Raw genomic sequence first — 23591 nt, forward strand, 5'->3', positions numbered from 1 at the left:
TCTCTCTCTCTCTCTCTCCCACTAGCTCTCTCTCTCTCTCCCACTAGCTCTCTCTCTCTCTCTCCCCCACTAGCTCTCGCTCTCTCTCTCCCTCCCACTAACTCTCGCTCTCTCTCTCTCCCACTAGCTCTCTCTATCTCTCCCCCACTAGCTCTCGCTCTCTCTCTCCCCCACTAGCTCACGCTCTCTCTCTCTCTCCCCCACTAGCTTTCTCTCTCTCCCTCCCCCACTAGCTCTCGTTCTCTCCCTCCCACTAGCTCTCCATCTCTCTCCCCCACTAGCTCGCGCTCTCTCTCCCCCACTAGCTCTCGCTCTCTCTCTCCCACTAGCTCTCGCTCTCTCTCCCACTAGCTCTCTCTCTCTCTCTCCCACTAGCTCTCTCTCTCTCTCCCACTAGCTGTCGCTCTCTCTCTCCCTCCCCCACTAGCTCTCATTCTCTCCCTCCCACTAGCTCTCCATCTCGCTCCCACTAGCTCGCGCTCTCTCTCCCCCACTAGCTCTCTCTCTCTCTCCCACTAGCTCTCGCTCTCTCTCCCACTAGCCATCGCTCTCTCTCTCCCACTAGCTCTCGCTCTCTCTCCCACTAGCTCTCGCTCTCTCTCTCTCTCTCTCTCTCTCTCTCTCTCTCACTAGCTCTCGCTCTCTCTCCCACTAGCTCTCGCTCTCTCTCCCACTGGCTCTCGCTCACTCTCTCCCACTAGCTCTCTCTTTCTCCCACTAGCTCTCTCTCTCTCTCTCTCCCACCAGCTCTCTCTCTCTCTCTCTCTCTCTCTCTCTCCCACTAGCTCTCTCTCTCTCTCTCTCTCTCTCCCACTAGCTCTCGCTCTCTCCCTCCCACTAACTCTCGCTCTCTCTCCCCCACTAGCTCTCCCTCTCTCTCCCACAAGCTCTCGCGCTCTCTCTCCCCCACTAGTTCTCGCTCTCTCTCTCTCCCCCACTAGCTCTCGTTCTCTCCCTCCCACTGGCTCTCGTTCTCTCCCTCCCACTAGCTCTCGTTCTCTCCCTCCCACTAGCTCTCCATCTCTCTCTCCCACTAGCTCTCGCTCTCTTTCTCTCTCTCCCCCACTAGCTCTCGCGCTCTCTCTCTCCCCCACTAGCTCTCGCGCTCTCTCTCCCCCACTAGCTCTCGCTCTCTCTCTCTCCCCCACTAGCTCTCGCTCTCTCTCTCTCCCCCACTAGCTCTCGCTCTCTCTCTCCCACTAGCTCTCGCTCTCTCTCTCCCACTAGCTCTCGCTCACTCTCTCCCACTAGCTCTCTCTCTCTCTCTCCCACTAGCTCTCTCTCTCCCACTAGCTCTCGCTCTCTCTCTCCCACTAGCTCTCTCCCACTAACTCTCTTGCGCTCTCTCCCACTAGCTCTCTCTCTCTCCCCCACTAGCTCTCGCTCTCTCTCTCTGTCTCCCCCACTAGCTCTCTCTCTCCCCCACTAGCTCTCGCTCTCTCTCTGTCTCCCCCACTAGCTCTCGCTCTCTCCCTCCCACTAGCTCTCGCTCTCTCTCCCCCACTAGCTCTCGCTCTCTCTCTCTCTCTCTCCCCCACTAGCTCTCGCTCTCTCTCTCCCACTAGCTCTCTCTCTCCCACTAGCTCTCTCTCCCCCACTAGCTCTCTCTCTCCCACTAGCTCTCGCTCTCTCCCACTAGCTCTCTCTCTCCCACTAGCTCTCTCTCTCCCACTAGCTCTCTCTCGCGCTCTCTCCCACTAGCTCTCACTCTCTCTCTCCCACTAGCTCTCTCTCTCCCACTAGCTCTCTCTCTCCCACTAGCTCTCTCTTGTGCTCTCTCCCACTAGCTCTCTCTCTCTCTCCCCCACTAGCTCTCGCTCTCTCTCTGTCTCCCCCACTAGCTCTCGCTCTCTCCCTCCCACTAGCTCTCGCTCTCTCTCCCCCACTAGCTCTCGCTCTCTCTCCCCCACTAGCTCTCGCTCTCTCTCTCCCACTAGCTCTCTCTCTCCCACTAGCTCTCTCTCTCCCACTAGCTCTCTCTCGCGCTCTTTCCCACTAGCTCTCTCTCGCGCTCTCTCATCTACTGCAAACTATATTCGCAAATTCTTAAGGCTACCATGTCTCTCCCACGTTCCCTTCCAACAAGTACGAGAAGCTCATAAATTTCTTTGTTACTAAATTGAGATTATTTCACATCCCTCTCTTCCCTAGTTCACAAGGCTAAATTTCCCAGCCCTGGATGTGCATCTTTCTGCAGTTCCCCTCTAATTTCCCATCAAGGCCTCTCTGAGCTCACCTTGTTCGTGAGGTTCATGCCCATGATTGAATGGTGGAATGGACTCGATGGGCCGAGTGCCCTAATTCTGCTCCTTGTCTTATGGTTTTATCATCTTTCTTGACCTCTCCACAGCCTTTGGCATGGTTGATCACATCATCCCCCTCAAACACCTCTCCATCCTTATGCTGGGAGGGATGTTCCTGGTTCCATTCTGATCTATTTAACTGTAGCCATAGAATCACCTGCACTGATTTCTCTTCCAGTTTCCACAAAGATACCGATGGTGACCCTGGTGGTCTAACCTTGGCACCTCCCTGTTTCTCATCTCCAATTTTCTTGTTCATTCATGGAAATGTTGGTGTCTCAGCAAGGCCAGCACTTTATTGTCTATTCCTAATTGTCCTTCAGAAACAGGTGATGAGCTATCTTCTTGAACTGCTACTGTCCAACTATCCATGTAGTGTAGGTATACCTGCTGTGACATTAGGGTAGGAGTTGTCAGATTCTGACATAGTGACAGTGAAGGAACGGTGATACATTTCCAAGTCAGGAAGGTATGTGAACTTGCAGGTGGTGGTGTTTACACCCTTCTCGATGGTGGAGGTTGAAGGTTTGGAAAGTGAGATACTTCACGCTAAATTCCCATTCTCCTGACAACAGAAGCATTGGTTTGGAAACATAGACACGTTGCAAATGTGCATCACAGAAGAAAGCCAGTGAGCCGATCTTCTCTGTGCCAGCCAATAAAGTGCTATCCATCCAAATCACACTCTTCATTTCTGGTCTGTAGCCCTGTAGGTTTCAGCACTTCCAAGTGCGTTTCTAAGTATTTTTAAATGCAATTAGGGTGTCTGCCTTTACTGGACAGTGAGTTTAAGATCTACACCACTTTCTGAACAAAAATAAATCCTCAACTCCCCTCTAATCCTTCTACAAATTAATTTATGTCGATCCCCCTGGCTATCTCGTCTAAGAAAAATGGATCCTTCCTATCTCTCCCCTCGTAAGGGCCCTTACTGTTGATTCCCACATTTCCCCTTTCTTTATTTTTGCTATCATAATTTTGATCCATGGATGGTTAATGGACATGTCAAGCAGGTGTGAGGAACTCAAAAGTTACAAAAGAGAATGCTGTGCTAGCTTGTGGACAGCAGAACTAAGAATTTTTGGCACCGAGAAATCGGTGAGAATCAGTTCGATTGGTTGGCTGGCGGCTAATGAATTGGCCAAAAGGCCTTGTTCTGCCTGGTAACAGGCAGTGATTGAGTCCTGCCTGAGTGGGATAATTTTCAGAGGGCTAGGGGAAGGAAACTTGGAGTCCTGGATGCTCAGAGGAAAGAAACTGCTCTCTCTCCCCCTCGTTTTTTCTCCAGAAAAGCTGTACACAGAATCTGCATGAGTCTACAGTGAAAATGTCAAACTGAAAGCCTAGATTGTGGAACCTGCTGGTTCACAAGTGATAACTTTGAAAAGCAGTAAAAAAATTGCAATGGTTCATGGTAGCTCCTGGTTTTGATTTTTAGCCTTTCTGGTCTAATGAATGGAACCAGGTTTTTGATTGGTTTGTATTTGGTGAATGGAGTATTTCAGTCAATCCATAGATAAGCATGGAATTTACAGTGCAGAAGGACGCCATTCAGCCTATCGAGTCTGCACCGGCCCTATCCTTTTGGACGCTATCCTCCTCCAGCAGCTCTCCACCAGCATCCAGCTGGGTGCAACTGCACTGACCTGGTTTAATTCTTAAGCTAACTGTAGCCAGCGACCTCTTATTTCGCATCGACGTGCATCTCACCTCCTCTTCAGGATATCATTCAAAACTCAATTTCCTCTTGTACGTTGTCTACATCCAGCTTTCCGTCACCCCCACCTTACTGTGTCTTATCGCATCCAGAGATCTGCGCTGTTACTATCACTGCCTATTTCCACCCCCATAACATCCACCTCCAGCTCTTTACTACTGAAACACTTAAACATGCATGTGTCACATCTAGGCTGAGCATTTTAATGCACTTCTGGCTGCCTTCCCAAGTTCTACTCTCCATAACCTTGAGATCATACAAAATTTTCCTGTTCATATCCTAAATCACATCAAATGCTGATCACCCGTGCCCGTTGGCCGACACTGGCTCCTGTTTAAACAATGCTTGGATTGATTTATTTTTTTAAATTTCAAATGTCTCCATGCCATTTCACAATGCATTACATTTTATGTTTCATTAATATTGAAAAAACATGGAGTCATCTTGTGAAAAGTTTAGCATACCAGCAAAAGCTTTGGAAATGGATAAACGTACAGGACCAGTTTTTCCAGCCCGTCTGCGGTGTGTCTTCCAATGGCAGTGGCAGCTCGCCACTGACTACTGACAGGTTCTTCCGGTCCTGCTGATGTCTGCGGCATTTTGGGTGGCTACCCATTCCAATGCAGGGTTAGGTACGTTTGGGCGCGGCCGTTTTGGCGCCGGACGTTTTGGCGCCAAAATAACATTTCTTTATTTGTGAATTAGCCTCAGGTGAGTTGGCTGCGGGTGCGTTGAGTTGGGTGCTGGTGCGTTCTATCACCATCTGTTTATATATTGGCGTTATACATTGGCATTATTGACGTTTTGGCACCAAAATAACATTTCTTTATTTGTGAATTAGCCTCAGTTGAGTTGGCTGCTGGTGCGGGTGCGTTGAGTTGGGTGCTGGTGCGTTCTATCACCATCTTTTTATATATTTTGTAACTAAACCAATTCGCATACCCATATGATGGCTGAGGCAGTATCAACGAAACGTGGTAAAGAAAAATTTGTTCATAACGGATTCCTTTACGTCTTTGACAAAACAAGCAAAGGTGACAGCGAAGTGAAATTTTGGCGTTGTGAGCAAAAAAACCGGTGCAAAGCACGTCTCCATACTAAAGCTGCAAACGTGGTGAGGCAGCTGAACAGCCATTCGCATGATGCTTCTGCTGCACAAGTAGAGGTTGCACTCGTGAAAACTAAAATAAAAAAGTGAGCACAGGAAACCCTTGAGGCACCGACTATAGTTGTTAATGAATGTTTGACAGACATATCCCAAGCTAGTCTACCAGCCATTCCTAATATATCTGCTTTGAGGAGAATGATAAGCAGAAAGCGTAATTATGTATTGAACGCCCCCACCAATCCAAGTGATTTACAACAATTGATTGTGCCAGAATGCTACAGGATATATGTCCCTCAACCAGGAGTGGAAGAAAATTTTTTACTTTGTGATAGCGGACCAGGTCACGACCGGATATTAATCTTCGGAAGACAGAGCTGGCTACAGCACTTATTGACATCTGCTATGTGGTTTGCAGATGGCACATTCAGCATTGCTCCCAGCCTCTTTTCTCAGATATATGTAATTATGGTAAAAAAACACGGAGGAGTTACTCCTATGGTTTATGCTCTTTTGCCCAACAAGCAACGCACCACATATACGAGAATGTTCGCATTATTGAAAGAAATCGAACCCAACTTGAAACCCAGTTCAATCGTCTGTGATTATGAACAAGCTGCGCACAGTGCTATGAAAGACATATTCCCTGATGTTCAAATAAAAGGATGTTTTTTTCATTTAGCTCAAAATATGCAAAAACATCTAGCTAGTATGGGGTTCCGTAGTTTGTATAACACTGATCCAGATTTCGCGTTAAAAGCTAAAATGATTATTGCCATTGCCTTTGTACCTTTGAACAAAATCGATGAATATCTGGATGCTTTAGCGACCCAACTGCCGCAAGAACTTCAAGATTTACTCAACTGGTTTGAAGATACATATGTTGGTCGTCTGAACAGACGAGGAAATGGTAGACAAACACCTTTATTTCGCCCTGAGATTTGGAACCTTTATCAGAGAACATTAAACGGGGAAGACCGCACAAACAATAATGCGGAGGCAGCCCACCGTCGATTGAAATATGAACTTGGCATGCATCATCCCACCATATGGAAACTAATTGATGGCCTGCATAAAGTACAGAAAGGTAGAGATGCATATTATGAAAGGTTACTAGCCGGCCATGAACCGCCACAAAAACTAAAAAAGTATAGAGATGCAGATAAAAGAATACATGAAACTGTTCTTAAATTTGAAAACATGGATGCTATCGAGTACTTGAGGAGCCTTGCTCATAATTACCAAATGAACTAAACTAAAGGTTTTTTAACTTTAGTTTTTAACTAAATGAACTAATTTAAGGTTTTTAACTAAATGAACTAATTTAAGGTTTTTAATTTACAATAAAGATAAAAGAATACATGAAAGTGTTCTTAAATTTGAAAATTTGAGTACTTGAGGAGCCTTGCTCATAATCACCAAATGAACTAAACTAAATGAACTAATTTAAGGTTTTTAAATTTACTTGCAACAATTTGCAACAAGTTACTAGCCACAAAAACTAAAAGAATTTCTGTCGTCTGCGCCCAAACGGCCGCTCCAAATTGGCTGCGCCCAATTGTCCCATGGCGCTCAAACGGCTGCGTCCAAACGGCCGCGCCCAATTGTCCCATCCCCCCCAATGTAGACCATCACTTTCGCCGGGACCAAAAGGTCCCGCTGGTGGGAAGGGCCAGAGAAGTCCCGCCATAGAATTAACAGTGTACCTATATAGAACATACACAAAGTTTTAATAAAAAAACAAGTGCGATGCATCCATAAGGCTCAATAACCACCATTAACAAAACGGATGGGGCAGCACATTAACACAGTTGCTTCACAGCTCCAGGGTCCCAGGTTCGATTCCCGGCTTGGGTCACTGACTGTGTGGAGTCTGCATGTGTGGAGGATAATGTGCTCAACTGCTTCAGAGAGGTGGAGAAATGCAAAGCAGGATAATTTACCTTTGTCACAATCACACAGGATGTGATTTGTGCCTTTGCGAACCGCTTTGGTACTCCATAAAATCTTTACAGTGCAGAAGGAGGCCATTTGGCCCATTGCGCCTGCACCGACCTGCTGAAAGAGCACCATAGCTCAGCCCACTCCCCCATCCTATCCCTATAACCCCACCTAACCTGCACATCTTGGACACTAAGGGACAATTTAGCATGGCAATTTAGGAGGAAACTGAAGCATCCGGAGAAAACCCACACAGACACGGGGAGAACGTGCAAACTCGTAATCAAATCTGGGTCCTTGGTGCTGTGAGACAGTGGTAAAAGCCTGATCAGAGTTCAGGGAAAAATGGGCACTTTTTCTTTATTTTTCAATTAGTATATTCTTTGCCTTATGCTTTATAGTTGTGCAGTATGTTTCCCCTCTCATTGATTTGACAAAGTTATGAGAAGTTGCTGATGCTCAATAAAATACATCTATGGAATATCAAACCTATAATCAAATTGCAATATCAAGTATCGTATGTGCGTATATGGGAGAGGTATCACATATTCTCTGCACATTCTTTTTAAGTTCCTTTGGCACAGTGACAATATCGACGTAGGTTGGAAATAAAATCTGTTGAGTCAACTGCCCATATGATCCAAAAAAGACCTCTAATTTGTCGAGGAGTTCTTTGACCCCTGTCTGTCATTGACAACTTAATAAAACATAATATTTTTAGTGTGCACACACATTAACCTGATAGTCTGCTGCAGAGATGGCTGGTTCTTTCGACACTAGTCCCAGGCACTTTATCTATAGGTATATTCCACAGGAAGGTAAGCACTTAACTAAGCTGGAATCATTAAGAACTTGTATTTTGAATTCCATGAAATGTGTTTTTGAAACTGCACAAAACTGAAGTTAGAAATAACTCTGGACCAATTTTGTCAAAAGATAATGCAGTAATACTAAGTGATAACTAACAATTAATGTGAATTGTGGTGTAAAACATTAAGGATGTTGAGTTGCTTATTTGTCTTCACATGAACCTATCAAAACTTCTGCATATCTCTGAGGAGACATCCACTAATTTACTTTACATTGCTTGTATTTTCTGCGGTAGCTATCAATCAAATATTTACCTTGGTCATGTAGTACAATTTGCCGGAATTTGTATATTTCTTATTTCAGTCACTTTTTAAAAAAAAATTTTTTTAAAAAAAATAAATTTAGATTACCCAATTATTTTTTTCCAATTAAGGGGCAATTTAGCGTGGCCAATCCACCTACTCTGCACATTTTTGGGTTGTGGGGGCGTAACACGGGGAGAATGTGCAAACTCCACACGGACAGTGACCCAGAGCCGGGATCGAACCTGGGACCTCAGCGCCGTGAGGCGGTTGTGCTAACCACTATGCCACCGTGCTGCCCTTATTTCAGTCACTTAACATGGAATTAAGTTCAAATTAGTATTGGAAAAATTTATTAGACATAGCCATTATCTTTTCAAGTAATTTCATGGACTTCATATGACTCAAAACCAGTTCTGTTGGATGGGATACCACATTCCTGAAGCAACTGCTCTACTCAGAACTTGGTTGAGGTAGGAGACTCCCAAGAGGATATTGTTAGGGGTGTCTGCAAAGCATATTCCTCAAGAGATTTGTTGTCCCTGCGAACTCGTGGGTGACTGACCAAAATGGATAAGGTTCATATGGGTTGGTTCCAAACACATTGAAAGACTTCATCAGGGAGCTGCAACGGCGGAGTCGAGGTTTCAGAACAAACCTCCAAACAACTTATCTATCCAACCCTTCAAGCAACACCCTCTCCAGGTGTGGCAGTATCTTCAGATTGCACATTTGGTTCTGAAATAGCTGATAATTCTTAGCTACTTCAGAACAGGAGTGGAAGAAAGTCATCCTTGAACCAAAGGGACTGCCTAAGAAGAGAATCGAATAATAATAATTGTTATTGTCACAAGTAGGCTTAAATTACACTGCAATGAAGTTACTATGAAAAGCCCCTAGTCGACACTTTCCTGCCCTGTTTGGGAGCATGGAGGGGGAATTCAGAATGTCCAATTCACCTAACAGAACGTGTTTTGGGACTTATGGGAGGAAACCTGAGCACCTGGAGGCAACCCACGCAGACATAGGGGGAATGTACAGACAATGACCCAAGCAGGAATCGAACATAGGACCCTGGAGCTGTGAAGCACCAGTGCTAACCACTGTGCTAATGTGCTATGCTTTTCACATGATACATGCTTTCTGTACTTTTTTATTTGATAAAAAGTACCTTTATTCTCATTATAGTAGGTTTCTGTTCCAATATTCATTGTGCTGTTCACTCATTGGATTTAATTTAGTGATAGTTTTTGCTTTCCTCTTTGCTGAGCTCACTGAATTTCAAACACTGCATTAGATGCTTTGAGAGTATTATCAAAGAATGACCAAGTGAAATCTATCATTCCCTACTGTAAACACAGATATTATTTCTCCTCTCCTTCCCTGAAGATGTAGCTCTTCTGTAAGGATGGCTTGGATTTGGATTTGTTTTATTGACACGTGTATCAAGGTACAGTGAAAAGTATTGTTCTGCATACAGTCCAGACAGCTCATTCCATACATGAAAAAAAAAGATATACATAAATACACAATGTAAATGCATAGATATAGGCATCAAGTAAAGCATACCGAGTGCAGTACTACTCAGTAGAGAAGATGTGTGGAGAGAGTAGATCAGCTCATAAGGGAATCATTCAGGAGTCTGGTAACAGAGGGGGAGAAGCTGTTTTTGAATCTGTTCGTGCGTGTTCTCAGACTTTTGAGTCTCCTGCCCGATGGGAGAAGTTGGAAGAGTGAATAACTCGGGTGAAAGGGATCCTGGATAATGCTTTCCTAAAGCAGCGGAAGGTGTAGACAGAGTCAATGGATGGGAAGCGGGTTCACATGATGGACTACGCTGTGTTCACAATTCTCTGTAGTTTCTTGCCGTCTTGTGCCAAGCAGGTGCCATACCAGGCGGCCAGATAGGTTGCTTTCTATGGTGCATCTGTAAAAACTGGTAAGAGTCAATGTGGACATGCTGAATTCCCTTAGTTTCCTGAGGAGGTATAGATGCTGTTGTGCTTGGTCATAGCGTCGATGTGGGTGGACCAGGAAAGATTGGTGATATGCACACCTAGGAATTTGAAGCTGTCAATCTCCACTCTGCACCATTGCTCCACTATGGTTGTGTCATCACGCAAACTTGTAGAGTTTTGTGTGTGTGTGGGGGGGGGGGGGGGGGGGTGTGTGGGGGGGGGGGGGGGGGGGGTGTGTGTGTGGGGGGGGGGTGTGTGTGTGTGTGACGAGGCATTCTGGGAGTATGGAATTGATGTGTTTCATGACAAACCTCTTCAAACACTTCATAATGATCGATGTGAAGGCCACCGGATGTTAGTCATTGAGGCGCGTTGTCTGGTTTTTCTTTGGTACCGGTCTTCTTGAAGCAGGTGGGAACTTCAGAACGGGGTAGGGAGAAGTTGAAAATGCTTCATGAATCCCAGAAGTATCCTGGCAAACATATCATCCACATATTAGAAACTTGCAAGGAATAGGAGATTAGGTGTAATTCTATCGAAGACCCGTTTCTTCTGGAATTCAATAAAGATGATTGAGAGAACTGGGCCTAGAGGGGATCCTATGACATCATTTATTTGGGCATACATGGTGCTGAACTCCAGTTGCTGCGTTTATAAGTTGAATGAATGTTGATTCACAGTGGGTGCAGATCACCATGATATAGTGCTGTAGCACAAATATCTAGGACTTCTTCCTTCTGTGGAACATTGGTGAATAGGCTATCAAATGTCAAATAAGCACACGGATGCAACATTGCCATCAATATGCAAGTCCTGGAAGTACTTTGCAAAGTTAAAAGAATCCTTCATAATGTATCTAGGAAATTTGTTCAGAACTGGTTGTAACAATTCGCCCAACCATTTGGCCAATTCGTGCTTGCAGAACCATCTGCAAAGGGTGGGATGTAAACCTGTACAGCCATCTAAGTAAGTGATAGCCAATCACTGGTTCATTCTATGGGCAATATCTTGATCAATCAGTCAAGATGCCAATTTAAAATTTTCAAACAATACTTGGCAATTAACTGTCAATTACCATTAACTGGTGCATTCTCCATGGCACCATCTCTACCAATCAGAATCCACTTGCACACCAGTCAGCACTCTGTATAAATATAACGTTGTTGTTTCCCCCAACATTAGTATTCTTGCAATTGTCCTGATTAATGAAAGACTAAAAGCTTTGACAAAATGTTTTTTCAGCAATACTCAAAATTAAGGCTACTCTGCCAGATGCTTCAGCTGCGATTTTTCTCTCCCTAATTACTCTGAACCTTTTTCTAGCACCCTACCGTAACCTTATGTTCCCTGTCACACTCCAATCCCTCAGCCATTACATCACCTGCCCTGTGAAGAAAATTTGCCTTGAGACCACATAATGGTTGCTAACATTTTATATAGCTGTCTTTGCTCATTCATCATCCTTCTCTCCTTTCAATATAGTTGTCATCATTCCGTTCCCCTTAGTTTTCTCTCAACCTCTCTAACTGTCCCATTTCTAACCTTGTGATTGGGCCTTGAATATTGTTATGGCCGCCATTCCTATTTCTTGCAAAAGTAACTGTCATCTATGATATCATGACTTTGTGACTGCCCATGATGCATTAACCCTCTTTTGCTTCCTTAGGCTTTCAACAGCGTGTTATATAATCAACCATTGCCTCTTTGGCCAAATCAGTGGCTGATATGTGATTCCATTCCTATTTGCTCAAAAATATCAATGCATCTCCAGCAGTGACTTCTTTCTGATTTACGCTTTAACCTGCTTGGTCCCTTAAGGATCTATCTTTAGCCTCTTCCTCCTAAATGTTGCTTCTTCATGAACCGTATAAAAGTATGGAGCCACAGCGTCACATACATACTGATGATATTCAGCTCTAGCTAGCTGCCATTCTTCTTGTCATCATGAGTACTTCAAGTATTTGATTAATTCCATCTGTCACCATAACATTTCTACAAAATTTCCCAACTCAACCCACCACATCTGTACAATTCCACACATTATTGTTACTTCCACATTTGATTTGACCTGTCTTTTCCATGTCCGTCTGCTGTCCTCAATCTTCAATAAAAGCTAACTTCTTAAAGGAAAAATTGCACTTCACTGCCGTACTCACTGACAGACTTTGGTTTTATGTCCTCCAGCATTGTGCTTAATATACTCATTCTTTAAAACTTCACATGAATCACAGAATGCTTCCCTAGCCTTGTGTTCCGTCTTGGGGTAGGTAATGCAAGTTTGACTCTTGATTTTCGGTCAGAATGGCAATAAGAGGAAATGTTCAAAGCTAAACTACTAACAACATGGCAGCACAGTGGTTAGCACTGGTGTTTCACAGCTCTTGGGTCCCAGGTTCGATTCCAGTTTGGGTCACTGTCAGCGGAGTCTGCGCGTTCTCCCCGTGTCTGCGTGGGTTTCCTCTGGGTGCTCCGGTTTCCTCCCACAGTCCAAAGATGTGCGGGTTAGGTGGATTGGCCATGCTAAATTGCCCTTAGTGTCCAAAAAGGTGAGGTGGGGTACTGGGATAGGGTGGTGGTGTGGGCTTAAGTCGTGCTCTTTCCAAGGGCCAGTGCAGACTTGATGGGCCGAATGGCCTCCTTCTACACTGTAAATTCTCTTCTGCACTATAAATTCTATGTCTAAAATAATTGCATTGCATTTTTTAAAAAAAAAAGCCGTAGCAAGTATTTTGACCAGTGGTAGACACCACTGCAACAAAAAGATGTGTATTCATTTTTTGAATGCTGAACATATTTTGGAGTTTGCACAGTAATAACTGCTAAAAAGAGTTGACCTTTTTGACTTCTGCCTGTCTCTGCTCACCACTGAGCATTGAAACCGACACTTTGGAATACACTTCATAAAACCCTCTTGACTGTCCACATCTGTCTCCGGGTTTGAAAAGATTGGCATTAAAAATGGAGGAACTTGGTGAAACATTGAGGTTCATGGTTTGCATTGAAGGGAACCATTCCATATATTAATTAATGCGGAGCATTTCCAGATTGTTGCCAGTTATTAGGATGGCAGAGCAACCTTTACTTCATCAATTGCCACAAATATTTGTTTCACACAAGTAAACATAAGCCATCTGATGACAATGAATAGAAGCCATATAAATGGAGATAAGCTCTAATGTCATGTTACAATTTGTAAATATAACTGGACATTAAGCCACTTGTTGGGTCCATGGCTTGTTGAAACTTGCATTTGAACCTGGACTTGTACGGTGTTCTGTGGTCAATATCAGTATGAAGGTAACATAAACTAAGTTTTACACCTGATTTGTAAACCTCTCCTTTCATGGTTTTTGTTAGGGGTGAAAATATTCACATGAAGGCCTGAGTATAAGTTTAAAAAAAAGCAGTTTATTATGTCGGAATTCTGGGAGACGAAATCTGGGAGCTCCGCAGCCCCTGACAGCACCTTATCCCACTTGAGCTTAAGCTCACACGGGTTAATATACAGATTCAAGGGGCGGAATGAGTTTTTTTTCTCATTTACTTCCAATCAATGAACTGTATTCGTGTCACACTTATTACATGCAGTCAATCAATTTTTCCTAGCATCCCACTTATCACATATATGGTTAAAGTGGGTGTTGTCTTACCCGCCCCTAACTTTATGCAGACGTCATTCAAAACTAACATAATAATGTGTCCTGTCCACAGCCGTAGACCTTGAGCTTATCAAGGATACATTGCAAGTCTTATTCTGTGAAGCTGTTAGCAGCGGCTGTTGGGACACTTGCTATACATACCCACGCTTGGGTCTCATGAGACAGTTTACAGGGAATGTGGCTTGTTCAGCCATTTTGTGTCATTAATATCACAAAATAGCTAACGGCCATTTTCTGTCTTTTCTGATATTAACAGCATTGTGTATACACTATCTATTTCTACAAATTGCCTCTTCTAAACAGACATCTAAGCCAATGAGTACCTATTGTTTCATGAACTATTCAAAAGTAATATCGGAGCACAAATGTACGGGACCACCTATAATTTATATCACAGTCCAGTCTCTCAAAATGCCCTCCCAACAGTTTTCAATACCCCAATTTAATTTGACATGGGGTTGCTGCCCAAGTCAGTCCATATTCTCAACAGCCCAAGGAAACGGTGACTTTTAAATAGCCATATGGCAGTAAAGGAGTAGAATTGGAATTGTTAATGAGTAGAGGCTTAAATTAAATAGATGGACTTCGGTTTCACTTGCATTCTTAAAACCTTAATTGTTGGGAGATAAATAATTGAACAAGCATCAAGTCCTGCAGCAAGATTTGATCAACTTATGAAACAAACAATAATCCTATCTACTCTCCATGCAAATGTTAATTAAAATTGACTTTAATTTAAGTCAATTGTTACAATTGCAGTCACATGCATTTTTTAATTTGCTTATGTTTTGTCCAGCAGCATTTCCTTTCTCAGTCTTACAAGCGTCAGGTAGGATTCTATTCAGTGATTACATAGCATCATTTCTTTTAGTAGTACCTGGTATTATAGTAATTTCATTCTATTTTTTAGTGTATTTTCTCAGTTTTGAATTTGGGGATATGAAATTTGAACTGAGATATGCTGAATATACTGTGACATCAACTGGGCAGCTACGTGATAGAAGGAAAAGCAATTGGAATGACATGGATCAGTTGAAAGACAAAAAGCAATTTTATCTAGCTCTTATCGCTGTCTGAGTGGAATGAATGCTCAGATGAAAAGCCAAAAAATCTGAGACAAGCAGAAAATATTGGAAATGCTCAGCAGGCGAGGTGGTATTGGTGGAGGGAATTGATATGGGTTCAGATGCGGACCTTTCATAACTTTTAACAAAGGTTACACACGACAATGGCTCCTTTTTTGGGTCTGATGCTGCTTGAGCCATTTCCAGCATTTTTCTGAATATCTTTTGTAGTCTTGCATCTCCCAGGTATTTTCTAAGCTGGCACAATTCTACAGTGAATAGTTGATAGAGTTTGATGGTTTTATTCATACTTTAATGGCTGGTTTAGCTCACTCAGCTAAATCGCTGGCTTTTAAAGCAGACCAAGCAGGCCAGCAGCACGGTTCGATTCCCGTACCAGCCTCCCCGGACAGGCGCCGGAATGTGGCGACTAGGGGCTTTTCACAGTAACTTCATTGAAGCCTACTCGTGACAATAAAGCGATTTTCATTTCATTTCAATAGTTTGTGGCTGGATGAATCATTAACATTAGTTTTGAAGTTCTGTTGGTTTTGGGTTTACTTCAAATGTGTTTATTATCTTAATTGTATTTTACTAACATTTTGTGCACTCTTTTGTGCTCAGTTGCTTTAATATATTAGATATTAATAGAACTGCTTCTGGAAAGGAAACCAAATTTATGTTTGAAACTTTAGCTTTGCCAACTGCAAAAACGTTTTTGTCGCTGTTTACATTTTCCTTCTGCCAGTAACTGCCATGTACTTCAGCAGGGGGTGCACTTGGGGAGATCTAGTTCTTGCTCAGGTTTCGTTTGTATCCCAAGAATGCTCCAAACACCCTCAAGAGTACCACTATCTTACCCATGCCGGCTAGATAATTTGAGACAGTGGAGCAAGTTATCGGCAAAGAGAGAGACTCTGTGCTCCTTGTCTCCCCTCTGAATGCATCTCCACCCCTTTGTTGATCTGAGAGCGGCCCAGTAGCTCAATTGCCAGAGTGAACAGCAGCAGGGATAACTGCCTCGTGCCTCTGTGCAGCCGGAAGTAGCCAGAGATGGAGGTTTTTGTTCATAGGCTTGCCATGGGAGCGCTGTACAGTAATTTCACCCATGAGGTGAACATTGGCCCAAACCCAAACCGGTCCAGTACCTCCATTCTATTCTGTCGAATGCTTTCTCTGCGTCCAGGGAAATGCTCATTTCTGGTGTTTCCTCTATGGGTGGGGTCATCATCACGTTCAGCAGGCGTCGGATGTTGGTGTCAGCTGTCTGCCCTTGATAAACCCGGTCTGATTTTCCGAGATTACTACTGGCAAGGAACTCTCCAGTGGCCTCGCCAGCACTTTGGTGATAGCGTTCAGGAGTGAGATGGGTCTGTATGACCCACACTCCAGCGGGTCTTTCTCCTTCTTGGGGAATCAATGAGATCGAAGCCTGTGCCAGTGTGGATGGCAGGACCCCCCTCGACAGCAAGTCGTTGAACATGCCGCAGGTGTGAGGCCAGTGCTGCCACAAGCTTCTTATCATGTCCCAGTGCCATACTGCATGGAATTGATACATTCCATGATTTTCCCCAGTGCTAATGGTACGCCCTGTGCCTGCTGCTTTTCCTACCCCACTGTAGGTATGTCCAGCCCGTCCAGGAACCGTTTCATCTTCAAATCCCAGAGATGTACAGTCCCCAGTAGAAAATTACAAAGGCTCCATTGATCTGATCTGGAGCTGTGACCACCCTACCGTTCCTGTCCCTTACCTGCACTATCTCTCTTGTGGCAGCCTGTGTCCTCAATTTTGCCCTGATTGCTACCTTTAGTGCCTCCCAGAATGTGAATGGAGAGACAATAATAATAATAATCTTTATTGTCACAAGTAAGCTTACATTAACAGTGCAATTTACTGTGAAAAACCCCTAGTCGCCACATTCCGGCGCTTGTTTGGGTACACGGAGGAGAATTCAGAATGTCCAAATTACCTAACAAGCACGTCTTTCGGAACTTGTGAGAGGAAACCGGAGGACCCGGATGGAACCCACGCAGACACAGGGAGAACGTGCAGACTCTGCACAGACAGTGACCCAAGCCGGGAATCGAACCTGGCACCCTGGTGCTGTGAAGCAACTGTGGTAACCACTGTGCTACCATGCCACCCACAGACCTCTCCGTTCTGGTTGCAGGTTACAGATCTGTCAATAGCTTGTGATATTTCTTCACAGAATGCCTTGTTGGCAAGGGCGGCTGTGTCCAGCCTCTGTGGGGGTTGCTGGGTCCAACCCGTCTCCACTCTGCCATGGTCTTTTTTTCTTTCTTTTTAAAAATAAATTTAGAGTGTCCAATTATATATTTTTTTCCAATTAAGGGGCAATTTTAGCGTGACCAATCCACCTACCCTGCACATCTTTGGGTTTCATTCATTCATAGATTTTACAGTGCAGAAGGAGGCCATTCGGCCCACCGAGTCTGCACCGGCTCTTGGAAAGAGCACCCTACCCAAGGTCAACACCACCACCCCATCCCTATAACCCCATAACCCAGTAACCCCACCCAACACTAAGGGCAATTTTGGACACTAAGGGCAATTTATCATGGCCAATCTACCTAACCTGCACATCTTTGGACTGTGGGAGGAAACCGGAGCACCCGGAGGAAACCCACGCACACACAAGGAGAATGTGCAAACGCCAAACGGACGTGCAGACTCCGCACAGACAGTGACCCAGAGGTGGGATCAAACCTGGGACCTCAGTGCCGTGAGGCAGCTGTGCTACCCACTGCGCCACCGTGCTGCCGGTTGCCATGGTCTTTTTAATGAACTCTGTGTCATCCCAGTTTTGGGGCATATATATTTACAAGTACCACCTTCTAGACTACAAGTACCACCTTCTAGGCTACAAGTACCACCAGCTAAGATGGCGCTGGAGCATGATGACTCTCTGCGAGCTCTCTCCCCCTGTCCCTTTTCTTTTATCTCCTAACAGCGTTCTGAACTACTAAAACTATTTTATTGTTGTGTCTACTATGTACGTACTGTGTATGTTCCTTGGCCGTAGAAAAATACTTTTCACTGTACTTCAGTACATGTGGTATTAAATCAAATCAAATTTGGGGTCCTGCTAACCATTAGGTATTGTCCCCTGGGTCAGTCACCATGTTCGTCCCTGTAAAAGCTGTCCAATTGTTAAATAGTGTGGCAACCCCTCTTGCCCTTGTGTCAAAGCTCGTCTGATGTCTTTCTCACCAAGCTTTTCCTTACCCTCAGTCGGTACCCCCATTCCAATGTGTCTCCTGAAGAAAGACTTTGTTGGCTCTTGGGCTTTTTAGATGGGCGAACATGCTGGATCTCTTCACTGGTCCATTCAGTCCCCTCACATTACAGGTCAGTATTCTGTTTGGGGGGGTCAGCCATAAGCACTTCATAGTCGTGCCCCAGCACGCCGGGGTTTCCTTTTGTTCACTGGTCATCTGGCCACAGTTGCTTTCCTCTCTCCAACCATCTCCATGTGCTTTATCCAGGTTCCACACCATCGCCTCATAGGCCTGCAGTCTCCCCTCTGTTCACTTTATGGGATTTGGTGTGGCCTCTGTTGCCGACTTCCTTGTAGACATGAGGTCCTCTTTTATCGTCTCTCTGTGGAGATGAACTCCCATCACCTTCTCTGTCGATGATTGGGATGGCATTGGTAATCCTGCTGGGTCTGCCATGCTCAGGTCTGGGTTGCCACACAGGACCCCCTGTTCTAGGGTTGGGGTAATCCTCTGTTTGCCCTTGCTGGTCTTGCAGCCTGGTTGCTGGTTTACTGCCATCTAAGTCAGTTGGGTAGTGAGTGGGGTTACGTTGGTGAATCTTTTCGTACTTTTGATGTCCGTCTAATTAGAAGTTTATAGGAGAGAGCCACATTTTGTGCGACCGCTCCGCTCATCACCGCCACCGGACGTCCCGTTCGCATTTTTTGCGACAATGCAGTTCGCGACCTTTCTGACATCAGCCCATGGGTCGCGGCCCCCGCTTTGAAAAACCCTGCTCTAGAGAATACAGGCCCAATTTCCTCAATCACTCTTCAGAAAACAACCCTGCCATCTCCGGCGTTAGTCTGGTGACCCTTTGTTGCACTCCCTCTATGGCCAGTATATCCTTCCTTGGGTAAGGAGACCAAAACTGTCGAAGGAAACGTGGCCAGTTGCTGCAATCCAACTTGTCTATGTTACACACTCACTCCCTCCACCACTGATGCTTAATGGTAGCAATGTTAAGTTAAGGTGGTCGGTGGGGAGCTGATCAAGCAAGCTGATTTGCCCTGAATGGTGCCGAGAGGTCTATAGCACAGAAATGCTCCTTTAGCCCTTCATGGCTGCGCCAGTCAAGGTTATGAGGGTCTTTGCTTCTTGAGCATTGTTAGAGCTGTACTAATCAAGTGAATTGGAGAGTATTCTATCACTTGTGCTTGTAAATTGAGGACAGTTTTGGGAAATCTGGAGATGAGTTACTTGCCACAGAATTCCCAGCCTCTGACCTTCTCTTATAGCCATACTATTTGTAGCATATGGCATGTAAACACCATCTGTGTATACAGGGTGTCAAGGTAGCAGAGTGGTTAGCACTGTCGCTTCACAGTACATGGGTCCCGGGTTCGATTCCCGGCTTGGGTCACTGTCTGTGTGGAGTCTGCACATTCTCCCCGTGTCTGCGTGGATTTCCTCTGGTGCTCTGGTTTCCTTCCACGAGTCCTGAAAGACGTGCTTGTTAGGTGAATTGGACATTCTGAATTCTCCCTCTGTATACCCAAACAGGCACTGGATTATGGCTACCAGCGGCTTTTCACAGTAACTTCATTGCAGTGTTAATGTAAGCCTACTTGTAACAGTAAAGATTCCTCACCAAAGGAACCGCCACACCACTATCTGAGTGAAAACTGGGGTTAACCAAGGCTGTGTCATTGTACCAACAGGGCAGGTGATGTACTATGATTACAGAATGTGGAAGCTGCTGGGCACCAGTATGATCCAGGGCAAACAGGTCTTCAGTAAGTGTCTTGAGGAACTTTGGCTTAGAGCCATAGCGTCATTGAGCTGGAGACCGAGCTGCATGCACTGGAACTGAACAGGGAAGGGAATGTTGCTGGGGTACTTTATTCGAGAAGGCAGTCACACACTTTGGAATAAGGTTTTCTAATTTGACCAGGGACCGGAAATGTGACTGTTAGTGAGGCAAGTATGGGGACCCAGAAGGCAGGAACAGGAATCTTGCAATCGCCCAACAGATTTGAAGTCCTTTCAGCTTGTTTGGATAAGAGTTGGAAATGCAGAATTGATGAAAAAAATGAGAATAGTATTTTGGTACAGGAAGCCGTTCAAGTGGAGGGAATAAATAGAAATTTAGAGGTAGTAAGGGACAGTTTAGTCAAAGGGATGGACACAGTTCTCTGCAGCTGAGAGTGAGGGTCCAGAGGGGCCTCACGGTAGCATGGTGGTTAGCATCAATGCTTCACAGCTCCATGGTCCCAGGTTCGATTCCCGGCTGGGTCACTGTCTGTGTGGAGTCTGCACGTCCTCCCCGTGTGTGCGTAGGTTTCCTCCGGGTGCTCCGGTTTCCTCCCACAGTCCAAAGATGTGCGGGTTAGGTGGATTGGCCATGCTAAATTGCCCGTAGTGTAAGGTTAATGGGGGGATTGTTGGGTTTCGGGTATACGGGTTACGTGGGTTTAAGTAGGGTGATCATTGCTCGGCACAACATCGTGGGCCGAAGGGCCTGTTCTGTGCTGTAATGCTCTATAGCTGTGTTGCTTGCCTGGTGCCAGGGCTTGGGATGTCTACTCAGAGCCGAAGAGGAACTTATAATGTGAGGGCGAAAATCCAGTTGTCCTGGCCCACAGTGGTATCAACGGTGAATAGAACAAGAAAGAGGTTTTGATGAGAGAGTATGAACAGCTATGGGCTTGATGAAAAACCAGAGCTTCTCTAGTATTACCTGAGCCATGAGCAAGTTGGCATAAAGAAAGATGAACATGTGGCTCAAAAATTGATGTGGGAAAAATGGGTTTTGATTCATGGGGGAAATGGGAGCTGTACTTCAGGGACAGTCTGTACCTGAATGGCGCTCGGTTCCCTGTTCCGGCGAATCGTATAACTAGGACGATGGATGAGCTTTAAACTAAACAGTTGGGAGAAAGAATCATGTGAGGGGAGAAGGGAAATCATAAACTAATAGAAAAGGGCAACAATTCGGCCAGTGAGTAACTGAGTGTGACAAGAAGGGACAGAACAAAGAGTCACTAGCAGATGAGGCTGGAGGTTGCATAAGTTGTTTAAAAATAAGAGTTTAAGGCCTTCTATCTGAATGCATGCAGCATTTTGAACACAAAATATGAATTGTTCACAGAGATTAATATATATGTTTTGATAGGCATTACAGATGTGGTTGTAAGATGACCAAGGCTGGAACCACAATTTTAGACATTAGACATACATTAGACATATCGGAATGACAAGCTAATTAGGGTGCAAATTAAGGATGGCATTAGTTAAGTATTGAGAGATGACCTTCGCTCGAAAGAACAAGGTGTAGAATCAGCTTGGGGAAAGATAGGAAATATTGAAAGTTAGAGGCCGCTTCTGGGAGTAGTTTATAGGCCTCTGAACAATTATGCTGTGAGACAGAGCACACAGGAAAAGCTGAATGGTTTATGTAAGAAAGATGCAGCAACAATCATGGGTAACTTTAATTCATGCAGATTTGATCAATCAAATTGGCAACGGTAGCTTGTAAAAATTAGTTTATAGTGTTTTCGGGACAATTGCTTAGAGCCAACCAGGGAGCAGGCTATCCTAAACCTGGTGATGTGCATGTGTTCGGATTAATCATGATAATTAATCATAGTGAAGTATGTGTGTCCATGGCTAGTGTTTTAAACCTAAATGAAGGTAACTATAAAGGGTATGAAGGGAGAGCTGGTGGGGTGGCAGAGTGGGGGGGTGGGGTGGGGAGGTGATACACTGAGTATCCTGCTGGCAGGGAGAGGGGAGGAGGGGAGCTCAGTACTGGCTGGGGTCATATGACTCATAACGGACAAAGGTTGTGGTTGTGGAGGTAAATCAACTCAGCCCCAGGACATTGCTTCAAGAATTGCTTGGTGTAATGCCCGAAGCCCAAGCATGTTCAGCTGCTTCATCAATGACCTTTCTCCATCAGTAGGTCAGAAGTAGGGGTTTTCACTGATGATTGTGGAATGTGCGGTACCATTTGCAACTCCTTTGAAGAAGTCTGTGTCCATATGCAGCAAGATCTGGACAACATTCAAGCTTGGGCTGATAAGAGACGAGTAACATTTGCACCCCCCAAATACCATGCAATGACCATCTCCAACAAGAGAGAATCTAGCCATCTCTCCTTGACGTTCAATGACATTATCATTCATTGAATCCCGGCTAATGTTGTCAGTATTTATATGGCTGATCCAATTAAGTTTCTGCTCATCGGTGAGCCCCACAGTGTTGATGGTGGGGGTTTCAGTAAAGGTAATTCTGTTTAATGTCAAGAGGAGATGATCATATTATCTTGTTGTAGGTGTTTAAGGCATGACATTTGTTTGGCATGAAAGTTGCATGCCACTTTTCAGCACAAACCTGCATATTGTCCACTTCTTACTTCGCGTAAGCATGGATTTCAGAAATTTTAATTTCTATTTACAACACACTCCATTTATGACTACCGCATGACCATTGCCTCTTTTTGGTGACATCAAGATGCCGGGATTGCAATAGCAGAGTTCTTAGATGAATGTAGGGCTGTAAAAGGTTACTGAGATTGGGAGGTGGAAGGCCCCAAAGAGATTTCAATATGAGGAGACCATTTTAAATTGAAGTTCTTAAATCAACCAATGTGGGTTAGTTAGCTCAGTGGTGATGGGCGAATAAGACTTGTGCAAGTTAGGAAAAGAGCAGCAGGTTATGAAGGGTATAAGGCTGTCTGCGAGAGTATTAGAACAGTAAGAAGGTTATAAAGACATGGATGTCCTTAAGAAGTGGTCAGAAACTCTGGGGATAAATAGAATGCTGAGAATTGGAACAGCTGAAGCTGTGGCCTTAAACAGAATGAAATCAGTGACAAATGGAGGGAGTTTGTAGGAGGGTTCTTGTATGATGGCTTTGTTCTTTTTTATGTTTAGTTGGAGGGGCTGTGATGGAAAATTAAGTGTTGTCAGGATTATGTGAAACCTGAGGCCATATCTTCAGGTAATGTAATTGAGAGTAACTTTGAGTAAGAGGGCAAGAGATGAAATGGTGCAGGAAGAGAAACCATTGCTGTTGGTGCTTTGACTATGATTGGATAGTTAAGAATGGTTCCAAGAAACGTCTACTGAGCTGGACAGCGGAGGAAAGACATTGCAAGTGGATACATGATTGATGATGCCCCTAGGCTGCAGGAGGAAGGATAGTACATCACGGTCACTACCAGAGAATGCAATTGATAACATTGAGAGTTATTCAAGTTCTCTAGATTTGAGTTTCAAATGTGCATTTGCAGAATAAATGAACATGGATTTGGGAAATGTTGACTTTTCAAGATATTAGCTTCTGTCTACCTGTGTCAAGATGTATCTGTTAGACACCGATCCTGGTACTCCAAGATAAATGCAAAGTACCATACTAACTTAGACTTGAGTAATGTTTCTGGATTAGTGTATGCAGCGCATTGCCATCACTACATCCACTACCATCAACATCCTGTAGATTAGCATTGA

General features: G+C 44.5%; 1 protein-coding gene across 12 annotated transcripts in view; it reads left to right on the forward strand.

Moving 5' to 3' along the window:
• agtpbp1 (ATP/GTP binding protein 1) overlaps window positions 1–23591 on the forward strand; it is a 325109-nt gene that overhangs the window by 80326 nt on the left and 221192 nt on the right. For 7 of the 12 annotated variants that reach the window (XR_005461593.1, XM_038804830.1, XM_038804835.1 and 4 more), the window contains one exon: window positions 14592–14624. The exons of 3 other annotated variants lie outside the window; for them this stretch is intronic. Coding sequence is in view for 8 of the 9 variants with exons in the window: in XM_038804830.1 (XP_038660758.1) it covers window positions 14592–14624 (33 nt within the window). In the remaining variant the exon portion in view is untranslated. The remainder of the gene's footprint in view (window positions 1–14591; window positions 14625–23591) is intronic. 2 more of the 12 variants (XM_038804834.1, XM_038804836.1) reach the window with 1 other exon arrangement.

This window comes from Scyliorhinus canicula, chromosome 8 (genome assembly GCF_902713615.1).
Source record: "Scyliorhinus canicula chromosome 8, sScyCan1.1, whole genome shotgun sequence".
Classification (NCBI taxonomy): Eukaryota; Metazoa; Chordata; class Chondrichthyes; order Carcharhiniformes; family Scyliorhinidae; genus Scyliorhinus; species Scyliorhinus canicula.